This window comes from Manis javanica, chromosome 3, assembly GCF_040802235.1.
Source record: "Manis javanica isolate MJ-LG chromosome 3, MJ_LKY, whole genome shotgun sequence".
NCBI classification, from domain to species: domain Eukaryota; kingdom Metazoa; phylum Chordata; class Mammalia; order Pholidota; family Manidae; genus Manis; species Manis javanica.
Window position 1 is genome coordinate 57029372 of NC_133158.1, and position 17347 is coordinate 57046718.

General features: G+C 45.4%; 1 protein-coding gene across 21 annotated transcripts in view; it reads right to left on the bottom strand.

Moving 5' to 3' along the window:
• KALRN (kalirin RhoGEF kinase) overlaps positions 1 to 17347 on the bottom strand; it is a 654582-nt gene that overhangs the window by 41470 nt on the left and 595765 nt on the right. For 10 of the 21 annotated variants that reach the window (XM_073231507.1, XM_073231512.1, XM_073231511.1 and 7 more), the window contains 8 exons: positions 16536 to 16586; positions 15609 to 15686; positions 12068 to 12253; positions 11545 to 11716; positions 7766 to 8004; positions 5877 to 6133; positions 2250 to 2373; positions 1073 to 1132 (listed from right to left, as the gene is read on the bottom strand). In XM_073231507.1, coding sequence (XP_073087608.1) covers positions 1073 to 1132; positions 2250 to 2373; positions 5877 to 6133; positions 7766 to 8004; positions 11545 to 11716; positions 12068 to 12253; positions 15609 to 15686; positions 16536 to 16586 — 1167 coding nt within the window. Of the gene's footprint in view, positions 1 to 1072; positions 1133 to 2249; positions 2374 to 5076; positions 5611 to 5872; positions 6134 to 7765; positions 8005 to 11544; positions 11717 to 12067; positions 12254 to 15608; positions 15687 to 16535; positions 16587 to 17347 lie in introns of those variants that run through there. The other 11 variants (XM_073231508.1, XM_073231506.1, XM_037012970.2 and 8 more) reach the window with 4 other exon arrangements.

A 17347-nucleotide genomic window follows, 5' to 3' on the forward strand; every position in this document is an offset into this window, starting at 1 on the left:
CTGTCTAGTTAGGTGCAAACCTTGGGCTATAATGAAAAGGTTTAAAAAAACACTCTGTTTTGTAAAAGGACATCTCTAAACTTTTGTCCATGATGGGGGTGGGGGCAGAGGCTTGGAGAAAAACATGTCAATTTACTCTGAAAGACAAAATGGCAGGGATAGCCAGCTCCAGCTTAGCTCTGATTCGCCACGGTTTGTAAATGTGGGATGGTTGTCACTCAGTGGCAAGTCATGTAAAAGTCGTGTTTCTCTAACCACGAATCATCTCTAGCCTAGAAGGGGTTAGAAGTTGATGTGATGCTCTAGGTGGTGGAGGTACTGGCCCACGCCCCCCATCCCCAGAGCCCCGGAGGGCGAGAAAGGCCCTGGGGCCGTGTTCCAGCGTCCCATCTCTCGAGGGCCTCTGCTCAGGCTATCAGAGGGAGGCCAGTCCCAAGGCTTCTCTTCCCGGGGGCACGGCTACCGCCTGGGGAGCCCTGGGTCTGGATAAAGGTGCGTTGTGGCGTTGCTGCAATCGCTGCAGCCAGCTACACACAGAGGCTAGGGGCCAGGTCACCCACCGCACCACACCTACTTCATGCTTTTGCTGGAGCCTTGAGGGAGGAACAGTTGCCAGTAGAAGAACCAGATGATGAAGATAATGGGGAAGGAAACAGAGGGAAAAGGGAGGAAGGAGAAACAAGAGGCAGCAACTCACACTAAATGGGGTTTTGCCTGTTAGCTGGGAACCAACTGCTCTTTAGCATGCTGTTTTCCATGAAAAAATGTGTTCTAAGTTTCCAGTAATGAAGTTAAATATTTTCTACATAAAGTCAAACCCGCCAAAGAAGAAAATATTAAGCAAGCATTCAAGAGAACCAGAAGTTGTTGTTTTTAAAACCCTATCTATCAAAATAGAGCTGAATTAAGTTTTGTTTTGTTTTGTTTTTTAAGTTGAATTGGGCCACCAAGAGATGCCCTAACATCACAAATCTATCCTTGACCGGCTGGTCACTTTAGCAAGGTCACCGTTACAGCACACATTGAAAAAGACAATAATTGTAGGAAATAGGATAACAATAGCTGCTTCTACCTCCATGCTAGTATTAGGGTCAAGATCATCACACTCTGACTCCTCGGAACTGTTCGTCTCCTTGATGGGCAGCATGAGGAAGGGGGAAGAAAGAGAACACAGTTAGAACATAGGCAGCTTGTGCTAGAGAGCCAGGAGCACTTCAGAGAACCGTGGGCAAGGGGAAACTGGGCAGAGAAAAAAACCGTGCTTTTTAAGGTCAGGTTGAGAATCCCCAGGGGCAGCGGCATGCTCCTTTCAGGGAGAGTAGGCTGGGACCATGTACAGCCGCTCATTTCACGGGAAATAGCAATGGAAGCAACCAAATGAAGCGTGAGTGCTGTAGGATTTAACTGCTATCTTCTGTGAGGCTGGACTTCCCAGATGAGCGTGAAGGAGAGAACACAATTTCTTTTCCCCAAGAAGAATGTTACAATGGGTTTTGCTCGCTCTTCTTTTGCTCAGGAAGGGAGCAAAGCCCCAAGGAGCTAATCACACATTGTAACAATATTAAGTATCAGCAGTCTAATTTCCGTTGTCCAGAGGCAGATGTTTTCAGAAGGCCTAAGTGTGACAAAAACACATCACACCGTTTCAAGATGGGGGACAACAGGGTCTGCCAAAGCTTAGACTTAGTGAGCTCATAGCAATACGTGGATTATTACAAAGCAGTAACTTGGGCTTTACCAATGTGCCTCCCTTCCCTGCCCCTGCAGAGGTCTGAAGGTGATGTTGTCTGAATTCTGGGGAAAAGAAATGAAACTTTACCGAGGACACAGTGGCCCTTAAATTCCAAACCTCAGACTTCACAGGGTTGAGGGTTTGGAAAGCATTCCTAGTCTCTTTACCCTGCATGTTTTTTCAACCTAGGATATCGAATGGGCAGCCTTGAGAACTTTGGTATGACTCAAGCATCTTGCATTTCTATGAGACTAATGCTGCAGATAATTTTGCTATAAAACATCTGCACAGTATAAAGAGATAGGTATAAAAAAGAGGTACTTACTTATTTGCAGTTGCCAGGTGAAATAAAAAATAAAAATAAATCGATCTTGCATGCAAAATCCTGCTAAACTACTTCCCCTCAGTCCCCACACTGGGGAAAAAAAAAACCCCATCCACCCAAATTGCCTGGTGAATATGCTGCGGGGTGGGAGTGGATGAGAGGTAGGACACAGCTCCGGAATACCTTACTCACTTTAACAGAGACTTTGTTGCCCAGAATATCCTTGGGTTTACGAGGCCCTGTGGCTTCATTTTTACCCGTGTTCTCCATTTCCGCCCGCTTTCTCATGCGTAGAGTATGCCATGAACATGACTTCCTGTTGTACCAAAAAACGCACCAATCAAAATGGCAGGTCAGGGCACAGTGAGGCGGTGGGTGGGCTTGCCACCCTTGGGTGAGTCAGGAGGTGAGGTGGTCCAGCCAAGCCCGGGCCGCAGAGGCCCCAGACCTGCCCGCCAGCTCCTGTGGTGGCTGGCAGCTGATCGCGCCTCCAACTGCAAGTGGGTGCAGATGAACTTCCCCCCCTCCTGATAGATGTGCAAGGTTGGCTGCAGCATTAGAGGAAAATGAGTGCCGGGTTATTAAATGCTACCAAGGGAAATTTCTATATCAGACTGATTAAGGGACTGAGGAATTCACTTCCTGCAGGGTATGGTGAACAAGGGGGAGAATGGGGGAGGTGGTATAGAGTAAAACAGGAAAGGTAAGGGAAATATATTCTACAGTGCATAAACTACTGGTACTTTCCCAAGACTCGCTAGAAAGGCCCAAAAGGATCATTTTGAGATTTCCATCTCATTATTTGTATTTGGGTTGTGGCCACTCCCAAACCCTGAAGTATAGATAGGATTGTCTGGGACATTTGACTTAATCAACAGTTGAGCGCCACCCATTTATCTGGATATTTTACGATAAAGGGTTTCTCAGTCTATGTTCTCCACACGACTCAGTGTCTGTAAATACAGGGCTCTGCCAACCACTAAGAGGTGCTGGAGTGTTCCCGTAGGGAGAAAGCCCAATACATGCTCTTGGGGAGTGAGGGCCAAAATGCCCTTTCCCACTATCCTAACTCTTTCTTCCCACGAGGGGGTTGGGAGAGACTTCTTCACAGACTTGTAAAAAGAAGCTCAAGGCAGAGCTCTTGAGTTCCATGCATGTCAGGGCTCAGAGACAAGGAGCAAAAGCCCAGTCACAGACAGCACCAGGGACCCCAGGTGAGCAGCATCATTTTCAGGGGTGGTCTGGATAAGGTTCAATCATTGTCTGGAATAAGTGAGGTTGACTTTCCTTCCATGTCTCCTTGTCATATTTAGGCCTGTGCAGATAGGGCTTAATGAAAAGAGGCTCTATTAAGGGAGAGAGGAGAGAGAGAGGCATATGAGATGTAGACGGAAGGTGGCTGCTCCAAAATGTAGAGCATTTCTCCCACAAAACTTCCCATAGGTCAGGAATTTGGGGTTGTCCTGAGGAAGGGGTTCCCAAAATATTTATCACTAACACACATGCTCAACAATAGGAAATTGCAGTAATAGGAAAGAGCAGTAATAGTCATGTTCTCAAATTTTTGGGAGTGTGAGATCCTTCAAAAGGCAAGAATCCCTGGCCAGACCCTCTCTTGCACCTCCTCGATAGGCAGGCTCTCTAGAATCCCTGTAACCAGCTCCTCACCCCAGCTGCTCTGTAATGAGTGAGAACAGTCATGGAAACTAACCTGAATAATATCACTCTGTTAACTGGAGACTTTCACCTCATATCTTTACCCCCAAATCCACATCTCTGGCCCATTCTGAGAGCATCTTGAGGCCGGGAGCTCCCTGCCAAAGGGACTCCCAGCGCAGACAGCACTGCCTGTGCCTACGTGAGCGTGGGGATGTTTTCCTATGTTAACCACAACCCTCTGGGTCATTCTGTATGCTTGATGAGGAGCTAGAAATGTTACAAGCAATGTTCGGAAGGAAGACTCAGACTAGTGGAAGTGGCAGGACAGACTCGATTTCATATTCTTCCCAGAAGACGTCGTCATCATCATCATCATGGTCTGGGGAGCTTCCATCTCTTGGCCACAAGCCCAGGAACTGACGTGGAAACAGGGTTTCAGTGACATTCATCCTTTAGGCATCCCAACCAACTCTGACCCATCAGGTCATAGCAGGCCCCGGGGAGGGTGTGGTGAGCGCCTTCCCTGATAAACAGTGACAACCACTTCTAGTCAGTTGCTCTGTTCCACCTCCCACCCACTCCTGTGACAGAGCAGCTGACAAGGAACCAAAATGACCAATTTGTATTCGAATCTGTTCGCTTCCACCCAGCATGACGTCCCTCCTACCTGCCCTCCCGTGGAACGTGTGAGAAGGAAGAGGTGCTGAGGCCTGGACAATTAATCACAGATGGTTACGAGTGGCTCTGTAAGGCCATGACTAGTAAGAGCTTTAATGCTTTGAGGGCCTTTATTCTTAAGGCTTCTTAAAAGGTACCCAAACCAAATGTCTTTAGAATAAGCTGAATTGGGCCTATCACACCTTAGAGGCCACTACTGATTTCCAGCTGGGCCTGTGGCTACCTAGAACGGCCAGGGTGAGACCAGCAGCCTCTACTCCACGAGCTAGAGCGAGGGCCCAGTGAGCCAGTTTTGTCTGGTGCCTCTGCTCAGATGTCTCACAGGAACTCCTCCCACCTCTGCCATGGGTGACCACAGGGCGCAGAAAACAGTGGGGCCCCAAGCCAAGTGCTGCGTTCTACTCAAGGCCTTAATTTACGTTAGCACCTCGAGGTTGCGCAGTTGGACAGCATTCAGTCTGTATCATTCTTCATCTCAGAGGTTATAGAAAACCAATAGGGACTGCTTAGAAGGGAAGGGTAGGGTTGGAGTTCTAGCCACAAAGGCACTTTTTGTGTAGGAAAAAACTACCAATACATTCAACCAATTGCTAAAATACAGAAAAGAAAAAAAAAAGTCATTTTCACATTTAAAAGTCCCAGAATAGTGAAATGGGGGAAAAAGGGTCAACTAGTCTTTAACCTCATTAAAACATGCTCATGGTGAAAATTTATTTTACATATTTAAAATAGTACATTTAAAATTATTAGTTACATTACAGGTACAATGATGAACATTGTGACTCTCCATTATATTGCACAACCTGACTTCATCCATATGGGTTTCTTTAAATAGTGCAAAATACTTTATACAGGAATGTGTTTGGAAGGGTCTTTGCAACCAAAATAAAGAAAAGAAGTATCTTACAAATTACCATGAACATATATTAAAGTGACAGGGGAGAGGGGAAAATTAAAAAAAAAAGTTACAATCTGTACAGAGGAACTGCCACAGACAACCAAAAAATTCCCTTTCTCCTGGGAGGAGCAGCAGGCCTCAGACCCATGCAGGTCTGGCATTTGTGCTAAGGTAATTTTTTGGTGTCAATCAAAAAAAAATATATCAGTAACTTAATACAGTATAAATAGAAGTCCAGTCCAGTGAATCCTGCGGTGGATCAAATGGAGCAACGGGAGGCGTGCCTTTTGTCATCTAGGGTTTCAGTAGGGTTCTTTTCTTAATGGGGGGAGAAAAAAATGAACAGAAAATTATAAACGAAAAGGAAAGAAAAACCACTGCCACTACCACCAACAAAAAAAAAATGAGAACAGTCCAGCCTGTGTGCCCCATGCCGTGTGCGGTTCCATCCCTCAGACACTGGTGCCGGCGCACTGTTGAGAATAAGCGGCAATAACTCCCTACTGGGTGTTTGCATTTTTGTGTTCTTTGTTTGGTTTTGAATTTTTTTAATCCACATACTCCTCTCCCGGGGAAGCACTTACTTGATGCTCCCGTCACTGTTTTCTGCCGCCGTCGTGGCTTTGGTGGGGGGAGCCAGGATGCTGCCCGGGACCCAGCCCTCAGCTGCAGGGGAGTGGTCGCTGGCAGGCTGGTACACCAGGCACATGTTCTGCTGGTTGACGGCGAGGACCTGGACCACCTCACCTTGGCTCACACAGATTTCATTCTCCTTCAGTGCATAGTAATCTTTGATCACAGCCATGGATGAGGTCCCGTTGCAGCCTCCCAGGTCACTCTGCTAGGAGGCAAAGGCAAGAGGGACACAGACACGAGAAGGCTGGTTCACATGGGCTTGCTCTAGATTCTACTGTGTGGCTAAAAGCCAAACCTCCCATTAGCAGGCTAAATAGCAGGCAGAAGATTATCTTAAGTGATTAAATTATATTCATGGATGTGCTCTGACAAGGTATATTCTATAGCAATGTCTCATACAATATTATAGTCAAAGGTGAATAGGCAGAGATACGGTCCAGTCTTGGTAAAGGTATAAACACACCTTCCACCTGAAATCCCCTCTGGAGCATGTGACCTTTGGGCCAGCATCCTCTGACCAATAGGAAAAAAGTGTGCCACAGGCACAGGGCTACATAAACACCTGGGCAGAGTGAGGTCAGGGCCAAAGTCAGGCCAGGGGTCATAAGCTCCTAGTGGAAAGAACACAGATCTTTCAACACTCTGACCTTTCTTGAGATAGGAGTAACAATGAGACCTTTGCCCAATTCAGAAGCAAGGCTGTGACCTACCCTGACCCACCTCCTGCAGGGAGAGAACTCCTCCAGCCCCACCTTGAGCTCATTATTACAGAGGTCCTGCCTCCGTGGCTTTTCCACATGACTATGTACCAGGGAAGACGCCTCTAGACAGACCTCTAACTCCGAGGGAGGCCTGGCTGCCTTAGAGAGTGTGCTGAGAGCCAGAAATTCTTTAGTTAAGTCTGACAAAATGCCAATGTGACATCAACTAATCTGCACAGGCAAGGGGCTTTTAAGATAAAAAGTCATTTCTGAGTAATGTGGTGAAATAGGTTGGTATAGTTTTCTAATACAACATTGAACTTGGACATTATAGTTAATTTTTAAAAACTCAGTATCATCTAATGATTTGAGGAAAAAGAAAAAACTATAAAATTGGAACATGTAAGTGAAAAATGTAGATGTTCAAAGACATGTCGAGTTCCAGAGGGAACTGAGTCCTAATAAGTTTAACTAACTTGCTAAGGTTCTAGAGCAAGCAAATTATAGAATTTGGAATGGAAAGCAGATTGCTTGATTCCTAGCCTACCACCTTTCCCATTTATTCTTATTCCTACTGCCTTGCAGGGTCAAAACAGCTATGTAGACTGGGTCTATAGTTAATTCTATGACTGTCCTCATGGTGATGTTTGAACTGTGGATTACCTCTGAAAAACGTTTAATTCAAGGCTGGCTTCTCGCATTCACACAGAGATGCGCAACTGCTTCGTGCCACATCAGTCAATGAATCGTGAAGAAATACTAGTTACTTCAGCATTCAGTGTTGGAAAGGCCATCTCTTTAAGACGTCAAACACTAGAACTGTGACTTTTAGAGGATCCACACCACAACTACTCTATTTGGTGTAAGTCATAATTGCTGCTACAATATTACCTTATATTTGTATAGAGTTTCTGCAGATGACAACAGCCCTCTAACATACTATCTGAGCAGCGGGAACTGGTTTAGTTCACTCACTTTGCAGAGAAGAAAGAGAAATAATTGAGACAAATAACTGAAACAATTTAGTGGGTTGTTCCTGCTAAAATGATCAGCATAAAAAGATGCTACTTCTTAAAGTGAGCCCTGAGGCTATGCCCTCAGAGTGGTGAGGGAGGGAGTGATGGGCTGTCACTCACCTTGTTGGCCTCGAACTTGTCCCCAGGCTGGTGATAGTCAAACCCTGGGCTGCCATTGGAGGTAGATATCTTCACGGGTGGCAGAGGCGGGTTATAGCTGGAGCCCTTTGGGGGTTTCTCAGAACCCATGGGGACAGAAGAGTAGGGCCTGGGACTGGCTTGGGGTCCCCTAGCCACCTGGGGCCTCATCACGGCCGTGGTCCTTTCTTTCCGCTGATACTCAATGGGCGACTGTAGTGCTGTAGGGTAAGAGCAGAGAGTTACTCTAAGCTTTGGGAATACCTTAAAGATTTGGAGGCTTAACAGATACAGGCTTTGTGCCAGGTATAATCGTGGTACATAGGGAAGACACTACCCTCATTTTTAAGGAATTTATAATCTATTGTGAGAACTAAGAAAGCTACTTGAATAATGAAGATATAAAAACAAAATGCTGCCATACGTGAGGTATGAAGTAGTGTGCAAAAGGAGGGAGAGAGGTCCTGTGTTTTGTGTACATGTTACGTACAGGTGGTGAGAAAGGTTAGAAAGGGCTTCAGGAGAGGGCTGGCTGCCAGCCTCTCACATTCAGATTCTGCAGGAGGTAAACAAGTGTGAAGTGTGTCTGGGGAACAGGATGGAGTCAGGTTACCTGGAACAGGGGCCATTGGTTCCGTGGAGGAAGAGGACAGCAGATAGGGAAAGGAGGTTGGAAGTGCCATGGTGTGAAAGACCTAGAGAGCCAGGTTAATGAGTCTGGACTGAATCCTGAAGATCATGAAACCTGATTGGATTAAATGAACATTTCAAATTCAGATTCTATCACCAGAGCCACCCTTGGAGGACACTGACTCTGTAGCAGTTGGAAGGAGGGATTGGAAAGGCTGATTCAGAAGCCAGGAATCAGTACCAATCAAGAAGTCTAACCAGAGAAGAGCCAGTGGGCATGTGGGACAGATATGGGGTGGCAAGTGTTGCCAGGGGAGACTAGACCCTGACACAGGCCAGGTGGGCAAAGCAGGCAAGGACTGAGGGTCCCTCTGATTAGAATGGTAGCCTGTGGAACTCAGGAGACAGAGGAAAACCTGATTTGAAGGGAAAGATGTGAGCTCTGTTTTACTAGGTTTAACATAACAAAGTTCCAAAGTCTGAGTACTGAAGGGGTACAGCCAGGCAAGAGCCATACAGGTCAAATTCTGTCAGAATGACCTCAAGGGCTGGCCTGGTTTTGTCATTCTTATCAGTATTCACTGTAGCAAATATTTAAGTGTATTAACAGCTGGGGCCCAGAGAACTTTCATATAAGGATATTTCTACAGTGATAGGTATGCACTTCAATAGGATTCAAATAGGGTCACACTTCCTTTTTATATGTGGTCTCAAGAGGGAAAAATTGGCTCTGAGATACCTGCACTTGTCTCTATAAGTGAAAGGCTGGCCCTGTTCCATTGTCACATCCTTGTCTCTGGAGCATGTCAAAGTATAGAACAGGCTTCTGCCAGAGTTCAGCCTTTCTTCCTGGAGAGTGGCCTCTAAGCATTAAATATGGAGGTATTGATAATCTAGTTTGGTAATATCGCCGTAATTCACTATCACTAGGAGAAAGGTCTCTTGGAACCCATCTAAAAGTGTGGCAGAATTGTGAAGCAGGCCTTACCACACTGATTTTATGAATCAATATGTATCATGTGGAATTGGGGTATTACTTGATTATACATATAACTGTGCTAAAGTGTTTGAAAATAGTATCTTTTAAAATAAGTCACATAGAGAGCCTTGGTTTTCCCACCAGTCTCAGTGCACATAACTGAGGCTTCAGGATCAGGAAAGCTGTGCACCTTCTGACAGGACTTGTTTCTGGCTGGTGAATGCAGTCTTATGCCTGATCCTGGTTCTTCTCTTGTTTTGTTCGCTAGGGACCTCGTAGATAAATGCAGGCACTCCTACTGGCGACTGTATTGCAGTTTTGTAGTTAGGAGCCTAATTTTAAGGGTTTACAGTTCTGGGTTCAAGTCCTTGTTCTATCCTTGACTTTTCATGATGTTGGACAAATTTTATTACCTCTTTGAACACAAACTTGGCATCAGGCCCAGCACAGAAAAAGGGCTCAATATATGGGAACAATTATTGTTACTTCCATTATTTCTGGTTTCAATTTATTGTCCTACCTTCTTTTTCTTTTGAACTGCATTGATGAACTTTAGAACTTCATTCCAGCTTAGAATCTATCAGAAATTCCTGTCAGAATGCAATTTAATAAAAGTATTTCGTGTGTGCACATTTTTGGTATGTAAAATTATTTACCAACAGAAGCTTTAATTCAAAGGTGTGCATTCAGAAACTGTAAACTATATATTATTTTCATTACTCCCCCTCAGCACTGGGCTGGTGTTTAATTTTAGACTTTTTAGAATGAGGAAGAGCCCTAGAGATCACTTAGTTTTTTCCCCCAAATTGTTTCACAGTTGGTGGGGCAGGGGGCATGACCTCCAAATACTCATTTTGTGTAATTGCTCTGGAGTCTCATGTTTTTATCTTAAAAAGTTGTGCACCTTGGTATACAATTTCATCATCTTTGTTTTAAAATAAACAGTGTGTTAAATCCCTTACTGCGGAGTAACACTGATGTTGTAGGGAGGTGGGCCAGAACTGCTGATATAACCATGGCACACGCCAGTGTGGACAGAGGAGATAGTTGTCCTTGTCACAAAATGAGCCAACCGAGGCCCAGAGAGTGTCAACCCCTGCCCAAGATCCTCAACTAGCATGCCATCTGTAACCTTTCCTGTTCACATTCACGGCCAAGCTAGATGTCCAGTAAGTGCTCTTAACTGGATTATCTGAAAGGAGTCCAGCTTCTAATACTGGAAAGAAGAGGTGACACATCTGAGGGTGGGCCCGTGTGCACATGTGTGCGCATGTATGTACACACAGGCACATGCTTTACTGAGTCTGCAGGTTTACTTCATTGCTGGTTACATTTTGCCTTCAACTTCAATCTCCATTTCTGCTCAGAGAGATTTCTAAGCTTATCAACTCAAGAGATCAACACTAGTGTAAACCTGTGTGCCTCTTTTTACATGCCAAGTTTGATGCGAAGAAAATCCCAGCAGGGGAAAAAAAAATAAAGAAATGCAAACAAGGTAGCAATGCCACTTCATTTTGATTCCTGCCACCTGTGAGGGACTGGGGGTGGGCGGTGGTCCATGGAGAACCTCATTGTCTGCCTAGTCATCCATTTGTTCTGTGAAGTTTCAAGGTATAACTGAAATTTAGAGTTAGTGATCACCTCTCATTTGAATGGTGCAAGGCTGGTTAGCAAGATGACTTATCCAGGCTTTCACACTGTTGAGAGAAGAGGGGAGATTTGAAGCGATCTGCCAACCCCCCAGTTATCTCCAGATAACACCAGGGAACCTGCAAGGGTACCAGCTGTTAGCCACCAAGTGGGAAAATGTGTATCACCGAGAGCTGGCCCCCAAGACAAAGAGGATGTGCCATCTCAGCCTTCTGCCCCAATTATTGCCAGTTGGCAGTGGTGGCCACAAGGCATATACCCTATGTTTAGGCTATAAGAGAGCACCTCTTCTTTTGGAAAGATGGGGCTTATCACGATCCATTTTCTACCTGCATATTCAGGTTCAAAAAAATTCTAAACAAAGTACCTGAAAACCACAGATTTGGAGTCCATATAAATTGTGATCTGGGCTCATAACTCACTATGAGCCTAGACCCAAGGAAGCTCAGAGGTGTGGGGTCCCTTGAAAATGGTGCTGCTAGAAGCCAGGCCCAGTACCCACCATTCAAGAAGTCTCGCTGTGTTTCTAAGACTTGACTGATGTCTTGGACCCAGGCCTGCTGGATGTCAGCATTGGCAGCCTGCAGAATGACCCTCTCAGAAGTTTCCCTGTTCATCAGTGCAAACTTGCAGGGGTCATTGTCCACGTTCTCCTCCAGGACCAAGTAATTCATCTGGAAGAAACCAAATTTTCCTTTTCACATTTAAGTGGTTTTTTAAAAAAAATCAACAACATTTTCTAGTTCTTCAAAGGTTTTATTTCAGGAGTTGTTTCCAAAACTTTTCCCTGAATCTAATAGCTAAATACTTTGGTTTCTATCTTTGAGTGAAAGACATGACCCTGGAGAGCCTGCAGGATCTGCCCTCAGCCTTTCTCACAGATATTCAACCTTCATGCCTGAAGGTTATTCAGCTGAAAGATCTTCGAGGTTCCAAATCCTCTCTCATCCCAGTGCCCGTCTTACAGGGAAGCTCCCCCACTTTGGCTCTTCCTTGTCCTTTGTCATCCCCACTGGGATCCTCACCTTGATGCTCCTTTTGAACATGTAGCCTGGGGTGAGAGATCCCTTCCTGAGCAGTTCACTGAAGATGACAATTTGCTCGAAGAGGAACACACGCCTCTCCTTGGTCCGGGACTGCATGCCTGCATCCAGCTCGATCACATAGAACGTGTCCTGCTGAAGCAGCTTCCCCTGAGCTGTCAGGGTGCCCTGATGGAAAGAAGTGGGGTGGTGAAGTCAGGAAGAAGCGGGGAGATGGCTACAGGGCCGCCTGTCTGGAAACATGGACAGCACACCCGCCAGCCCAAGCCTCGGGCTCTAGTCAGAGAATGAATTAGGAGCCACTAGTCATCTAGGACAGACATGAGGGCCCTGGGGGGAAAGGGAAAGAAGGCTATGGAACCACTAAAAGGCAGCTCCAAGAAGATGCCAGAAGCAAAGAAGGTAACATTATGAGCTAAAAAGACATTCAGGAATTATCTTGGTCCTTCTTACTTCTATTAAAAGGAGAACAGAAAGTAGGTGACACTTGGAGCTAGAAGTGGGCTTTCTGTCATGAGAGCTCTGAGAAATGTGCCCGCCTAGGTCCCTGACAGCATGGACCAAGGACCTGGGGCACCCTCATGGCCATGAACCTAGAACCAACTTGTGGTGTACAAGAGAAGTGATGTAGGCAGGACCAGAAATAACCTGACAAGTTCAGCTTCTCTCTTCTCCTCCTTTTATTTCAGGATGGGGAAATTCTGAAGACTTAGTCTCCTGTTACAGATCAACAGGCAAAGCTGGGGTACTACAGAGAGGTGCCTCATATTTTATAAGCTGATAGCTATTTTTCTGGGTCCTGTGATCCTTCTTAAAATGCCTCCAGCTACCCGGGCCACTTGGCATCAGGCTTAGGGGGTAAACCTGTTTGGCTTGCCAGTTTCTATTCAGAGACACCTTCACATCTTCAAAGGGAGTGTGGCCCAATCCACCATGTCTTCACAGATGCTAATGGAGAGCATCACTTTTCTTACTATTCCACAACAAAAATGAGCTGCCATCTGGGATAGCAGCCAGAGAGCCTCCTCTGAACTATATACTCTCCCGGGTGACCACTTTTGTCCTTTAGTGCAAATGTGGGCCATTCTCTGTACATGATGCCTTATTCCAAACATTACCCCATGCACAGGTCATTTTTCTTTCCTGTTCTTGAGAAACACCTGTACTTTGCTTGGATTAAGGCTCTGACTGTCAAGGTCAGCAGCTAAACAGGCTTATCTCTGCCCTCGTCCAAAGTTAATATTAAGCCAGTGACTAGCTAGCCAGGAAAGCTCTAAAAGCTTTCTTAATATTACATAAGAGCCTGACCTGAAAGTTAGAGCCCCGCTGACGCTAAAAGGAAAGCTAGGGATTTAAAAGGGAGAGAACTGAAGTGAGGGGGCTGACTTCTCCCTGGCCCAGAGCTCTGGACTTCAGAAGGAGTGGCAGTGTATTCAGGGATCTTCCCGATTTAGCTGAAGGAACACCAAGCAGATTCTTTGGATCTTGCTGAAAAAAGGAGATGGTGGTGCTTGATTTAAAGGAGAAAGTAATTCCACACCCGTGTGTGTGCCTTCTGTGGACACACGGGCACAGGTACAGCACAGCTCCTGTGATCAGACAGCACGATCAGGTGCCGCTCCTCTGACCGGTGGCCAGTTCCTCCAGAAACCCAGAGTCCAGTCAGACTCCTGCTCAGAAAACACAGAAACACTGCAGCTTAAAAGCAGCAGAAATTACCGTTTGTTTTGTTCAGAATAGCCTTGTACCTGGCACAACTCCAAGCAAAAAAGTGTAAAACTTCACCCAGTACAATAAAGAAAAACCATGTAAGGACCCAGGGTACATTTCTGCTGCATATCCCTGATTATCCTAATGCCTCGAGTCTGCTGTGGAAAACTGGGTATATGCAAAAAATGAACAGCAAAGACCCTCTACATAGTTCTTGGTCCAAACAAAGGAATAGAAATCAGATAGAGACCCAGAATGGGCTGGAAGGACAGGGAAGACAGGAGAATTTGGCCCACAATCATGAATCCAACTCATTAACCCAAACCTGATTATATGATATCCTAAATTTACTTATATACCAGTCAGCCTTATATCTTATCTTTTCTTTTCTATTCTATTCTATTCTATTCTATTCTATTCTATTCTATTCTATTCTATTCTATTCTATTCTATTCTATTCTATTCTATTCTATTCTATTCTATTCTATTCTATTCTATTCTATTCTATTCTATTCTATTCCACTCTATCTATTGCAATCCAGCCAAAAAATAAAAGCTATTACTTTCTATTTTCTCAATTTCCAGGAATCCCTTTTCTCCAGAAAGGAATAATGGAATCTTAGGTTGCAGAATTACCAGCAAACAGGATTAGAAGATCATCATCTTTTCCTAAGGGGTTCAACTATTAAGTACCAGTCAATAATTATGTCAGCATAAATTTTATCATGTTAATATTCAAAACAAATTATATAGAGTTAATATATGAAGTTTGGATATAAACTAATAGCAACCACCTATAAAGTTTAAATTAGGAAAGTCAATTTGTTTTTCAAAGGTTCGCTGTTAGGGTTGAACTGCCTCCCTCGTCCAATTCCTAACTCCCAGTACCTCAGAATGTGACATTATTGGGATATAGGGTCTTATAGGGGGAATCAAATTAAGGTGAGGTCATTAGGGCAAGCTCTAATCAAACATGGCTGGTGTCCTTATAAAATAGGGGAAATTTGGACACAGAGATATGCACAGAGGGATGACAGTGTGAAGATGGATGAAGAATGCCATGTGACCTTGAGGACAGCATGGACAGGCCAATGAGAGAGGTCTGAACAGTCCCTTCCCTCACAGCTCTCGGAAGAAACCACCCTGGCCTATACTTGGATTTGGACTTTCAGCCTCTAGAAACGTAAGATAACAAATACTGTTGTGTAAGCCACTCAGTCTGTGGTGCTTTTTACAGCAGCCTTAGCAAACTAGTACATTCACTCAAACCAAAATCCTGAGACATGCAGCTGTTTCTCCTAAGACTTGATTCTCTTCTTCAAAGAAAAGAAATGGGCACTGTGATGTTTTAAAGCCTTAAATGTACATTTAACTAAAAATCCAGCCACTGTATAGACCTGCTTATTAGAACTACCCTTTCAAAAAAAAATTGTTTAATTTTCCCTCTGGTTCTACTTCCATCACAGAGTCCTGTTCTCCCTCACATTCCCAGCATTTCTCAGGCACAAAAGAAAAAGGAAGAGGCCATTGACATGTGCACAGTTATAAAGAATTTGGGGTCTTTCCAAACCCCTTGGAATTCTGACTCCAGCTTGGTTAACTGCTATGTAGCTTCCTAGGACTGTCTCATCACTTATCATCCTAAACAGATGCATCTTCCAGGCCTGTAAACTAGAGGGGCCCCGGCACAAAGGCACAGATGGCGAGTAAAGGAAGCAGAGGAGGCGGGCACAAGGTTCCAAGGGAAAGCTGCCTCATAGCCTGGGCTCCTGCTGTCCAGAAGAGGGGCTTAGAAGCGTTCTTAAGGGCTCACCTCAAAGCCCTGCAGGCGTCCCAGATTCATCATGTCATTGCAGCGTTTTGGAACAAGGCACATTAACTCCACTGCTTTCTGTGGGAAAGAACAATAGCAGCTCATGAGGGTGAAGAGCACTCAGGCAGGAAGCTCGAGGCAATTCCGTCCTGCAAGATGGGGATCTGCTGGTAGCTCCTTGATTCTAGGAAAGGATGCTGGTCCCTGCTGCCCACTCTCAGACGGCCATGGGATTTTCTGTTCTACATTGAGGGGTATTAGCCATCAATGCAGGGCTCCCTGAGAATCAGGCCATGCATGGGAGAATGCTGGCCAACCAGTCCTTTTCCTACCTCCCCACTTTTGTTTACTAATTCCCTTTCCATCTTGTATTTTCTTTCTTCTCTCGGTTGCTTCTTTGCTGCCCAAGCAATAGCTGAGCCGGGCTTGTGAAACGCTAGAGGTTTTAACTTAAAATAACCTGCCAGAATGGTCTGTAACTTCTGTGGCTTAAAATAATCTCCATGGTGACATTGTCTCAAAGGACTTCACCTAGGAAGTAATCCTTGGGGGTGGGGGAGGGAGTGAAAATGGGATACTTTGTATGTGAGACTCAAATAGGACCTGGAAGCATGGATACAACTTGCGCACTGAAACACCCAACCTCTGAGGGACGCTAGTGGGCTCCCTTTCCCACCACATGTCCCTGGGAGCCACAAGGAGAATGCCACGGGGCTGCGCTCTGGTCTGGCCCAGGACAGAAGTCTCAAGTTCTAGAAAAGCACTCGCTGTGTGCATCAACACTTGCTGTTTCTCATCCTGCTGAGCAGCTGTTTGGAAGGTGCTCTCAGCTCGGACCCTCGGTTTTCAGAGCCCATTTTTCTCCGCCAGAGACAGACATCCAGTACCATCCCTGAGACCAGCCAGCATTACAAGCAGAAAACTCACCTCGATATCTGAACATTCCAAAGCAGCCTTCTCGCTGTATCTCAGGAAGTCCTAGCCAGTGGGAAAGAAGGGAAGGGGGTGGGAAGGGCGAGATCGGTTAGAAAACAGAGCTATAAAAAACCTAACATCATAAAAGCTGTGATGACACCCAGAAGACTTTCCTTCCCAACAGAGATGGCGATGCTGTGCAGGGGCTGAGATATGGAGTTATGAGTCATACTGGACATAATAACATGGACAGAATCCCCAGAATAGTCAAAGCTTCAGAGCTGTGGGAAAAGAGGGGAGGGAGGGGAGAGGGGGTGTGAACAGGGAAGCCGGGGTGGGGGTGGGGGATTCTGACAAGAACGGGTGGGAGAAAGGAGAGTTCCATCTCTCGCTTCCAGTTACCTCATATTTCTGTAAGACAAATCAAATGAACCATTTTAGAAAAGTAAAATACGATCAAATTTTAGTTATTACTCATTTAAAGTTTTCTAGGGCTTTGCCTTGCCTCGGCATTCTCCTTGTCATCCACTCTGCTTTTATGCTCTTATTTTCTTTTACTTTTCAAAGGGACTAAGTCAGTGATGTGATAAAGTAAGTGAACTGAAAAAGAGAAAATGAAATAGCAACTAACCTTAAAGGCAGCAACAATAGGTGTGCAATTTGCAGGGGGGCAGGGTTGACAGAAGTAACCCAGAGACAAGACAGAAGCCCATACACGCCCCTGGCTCCCAGGAAGAATGCGGTGGAGGAAGAAACTCAAGCTGACCGCTCACTAACCCAGAGCCTGAAGAGACCCTTCTCCAGCCCCGACCCAAGCTCACAGC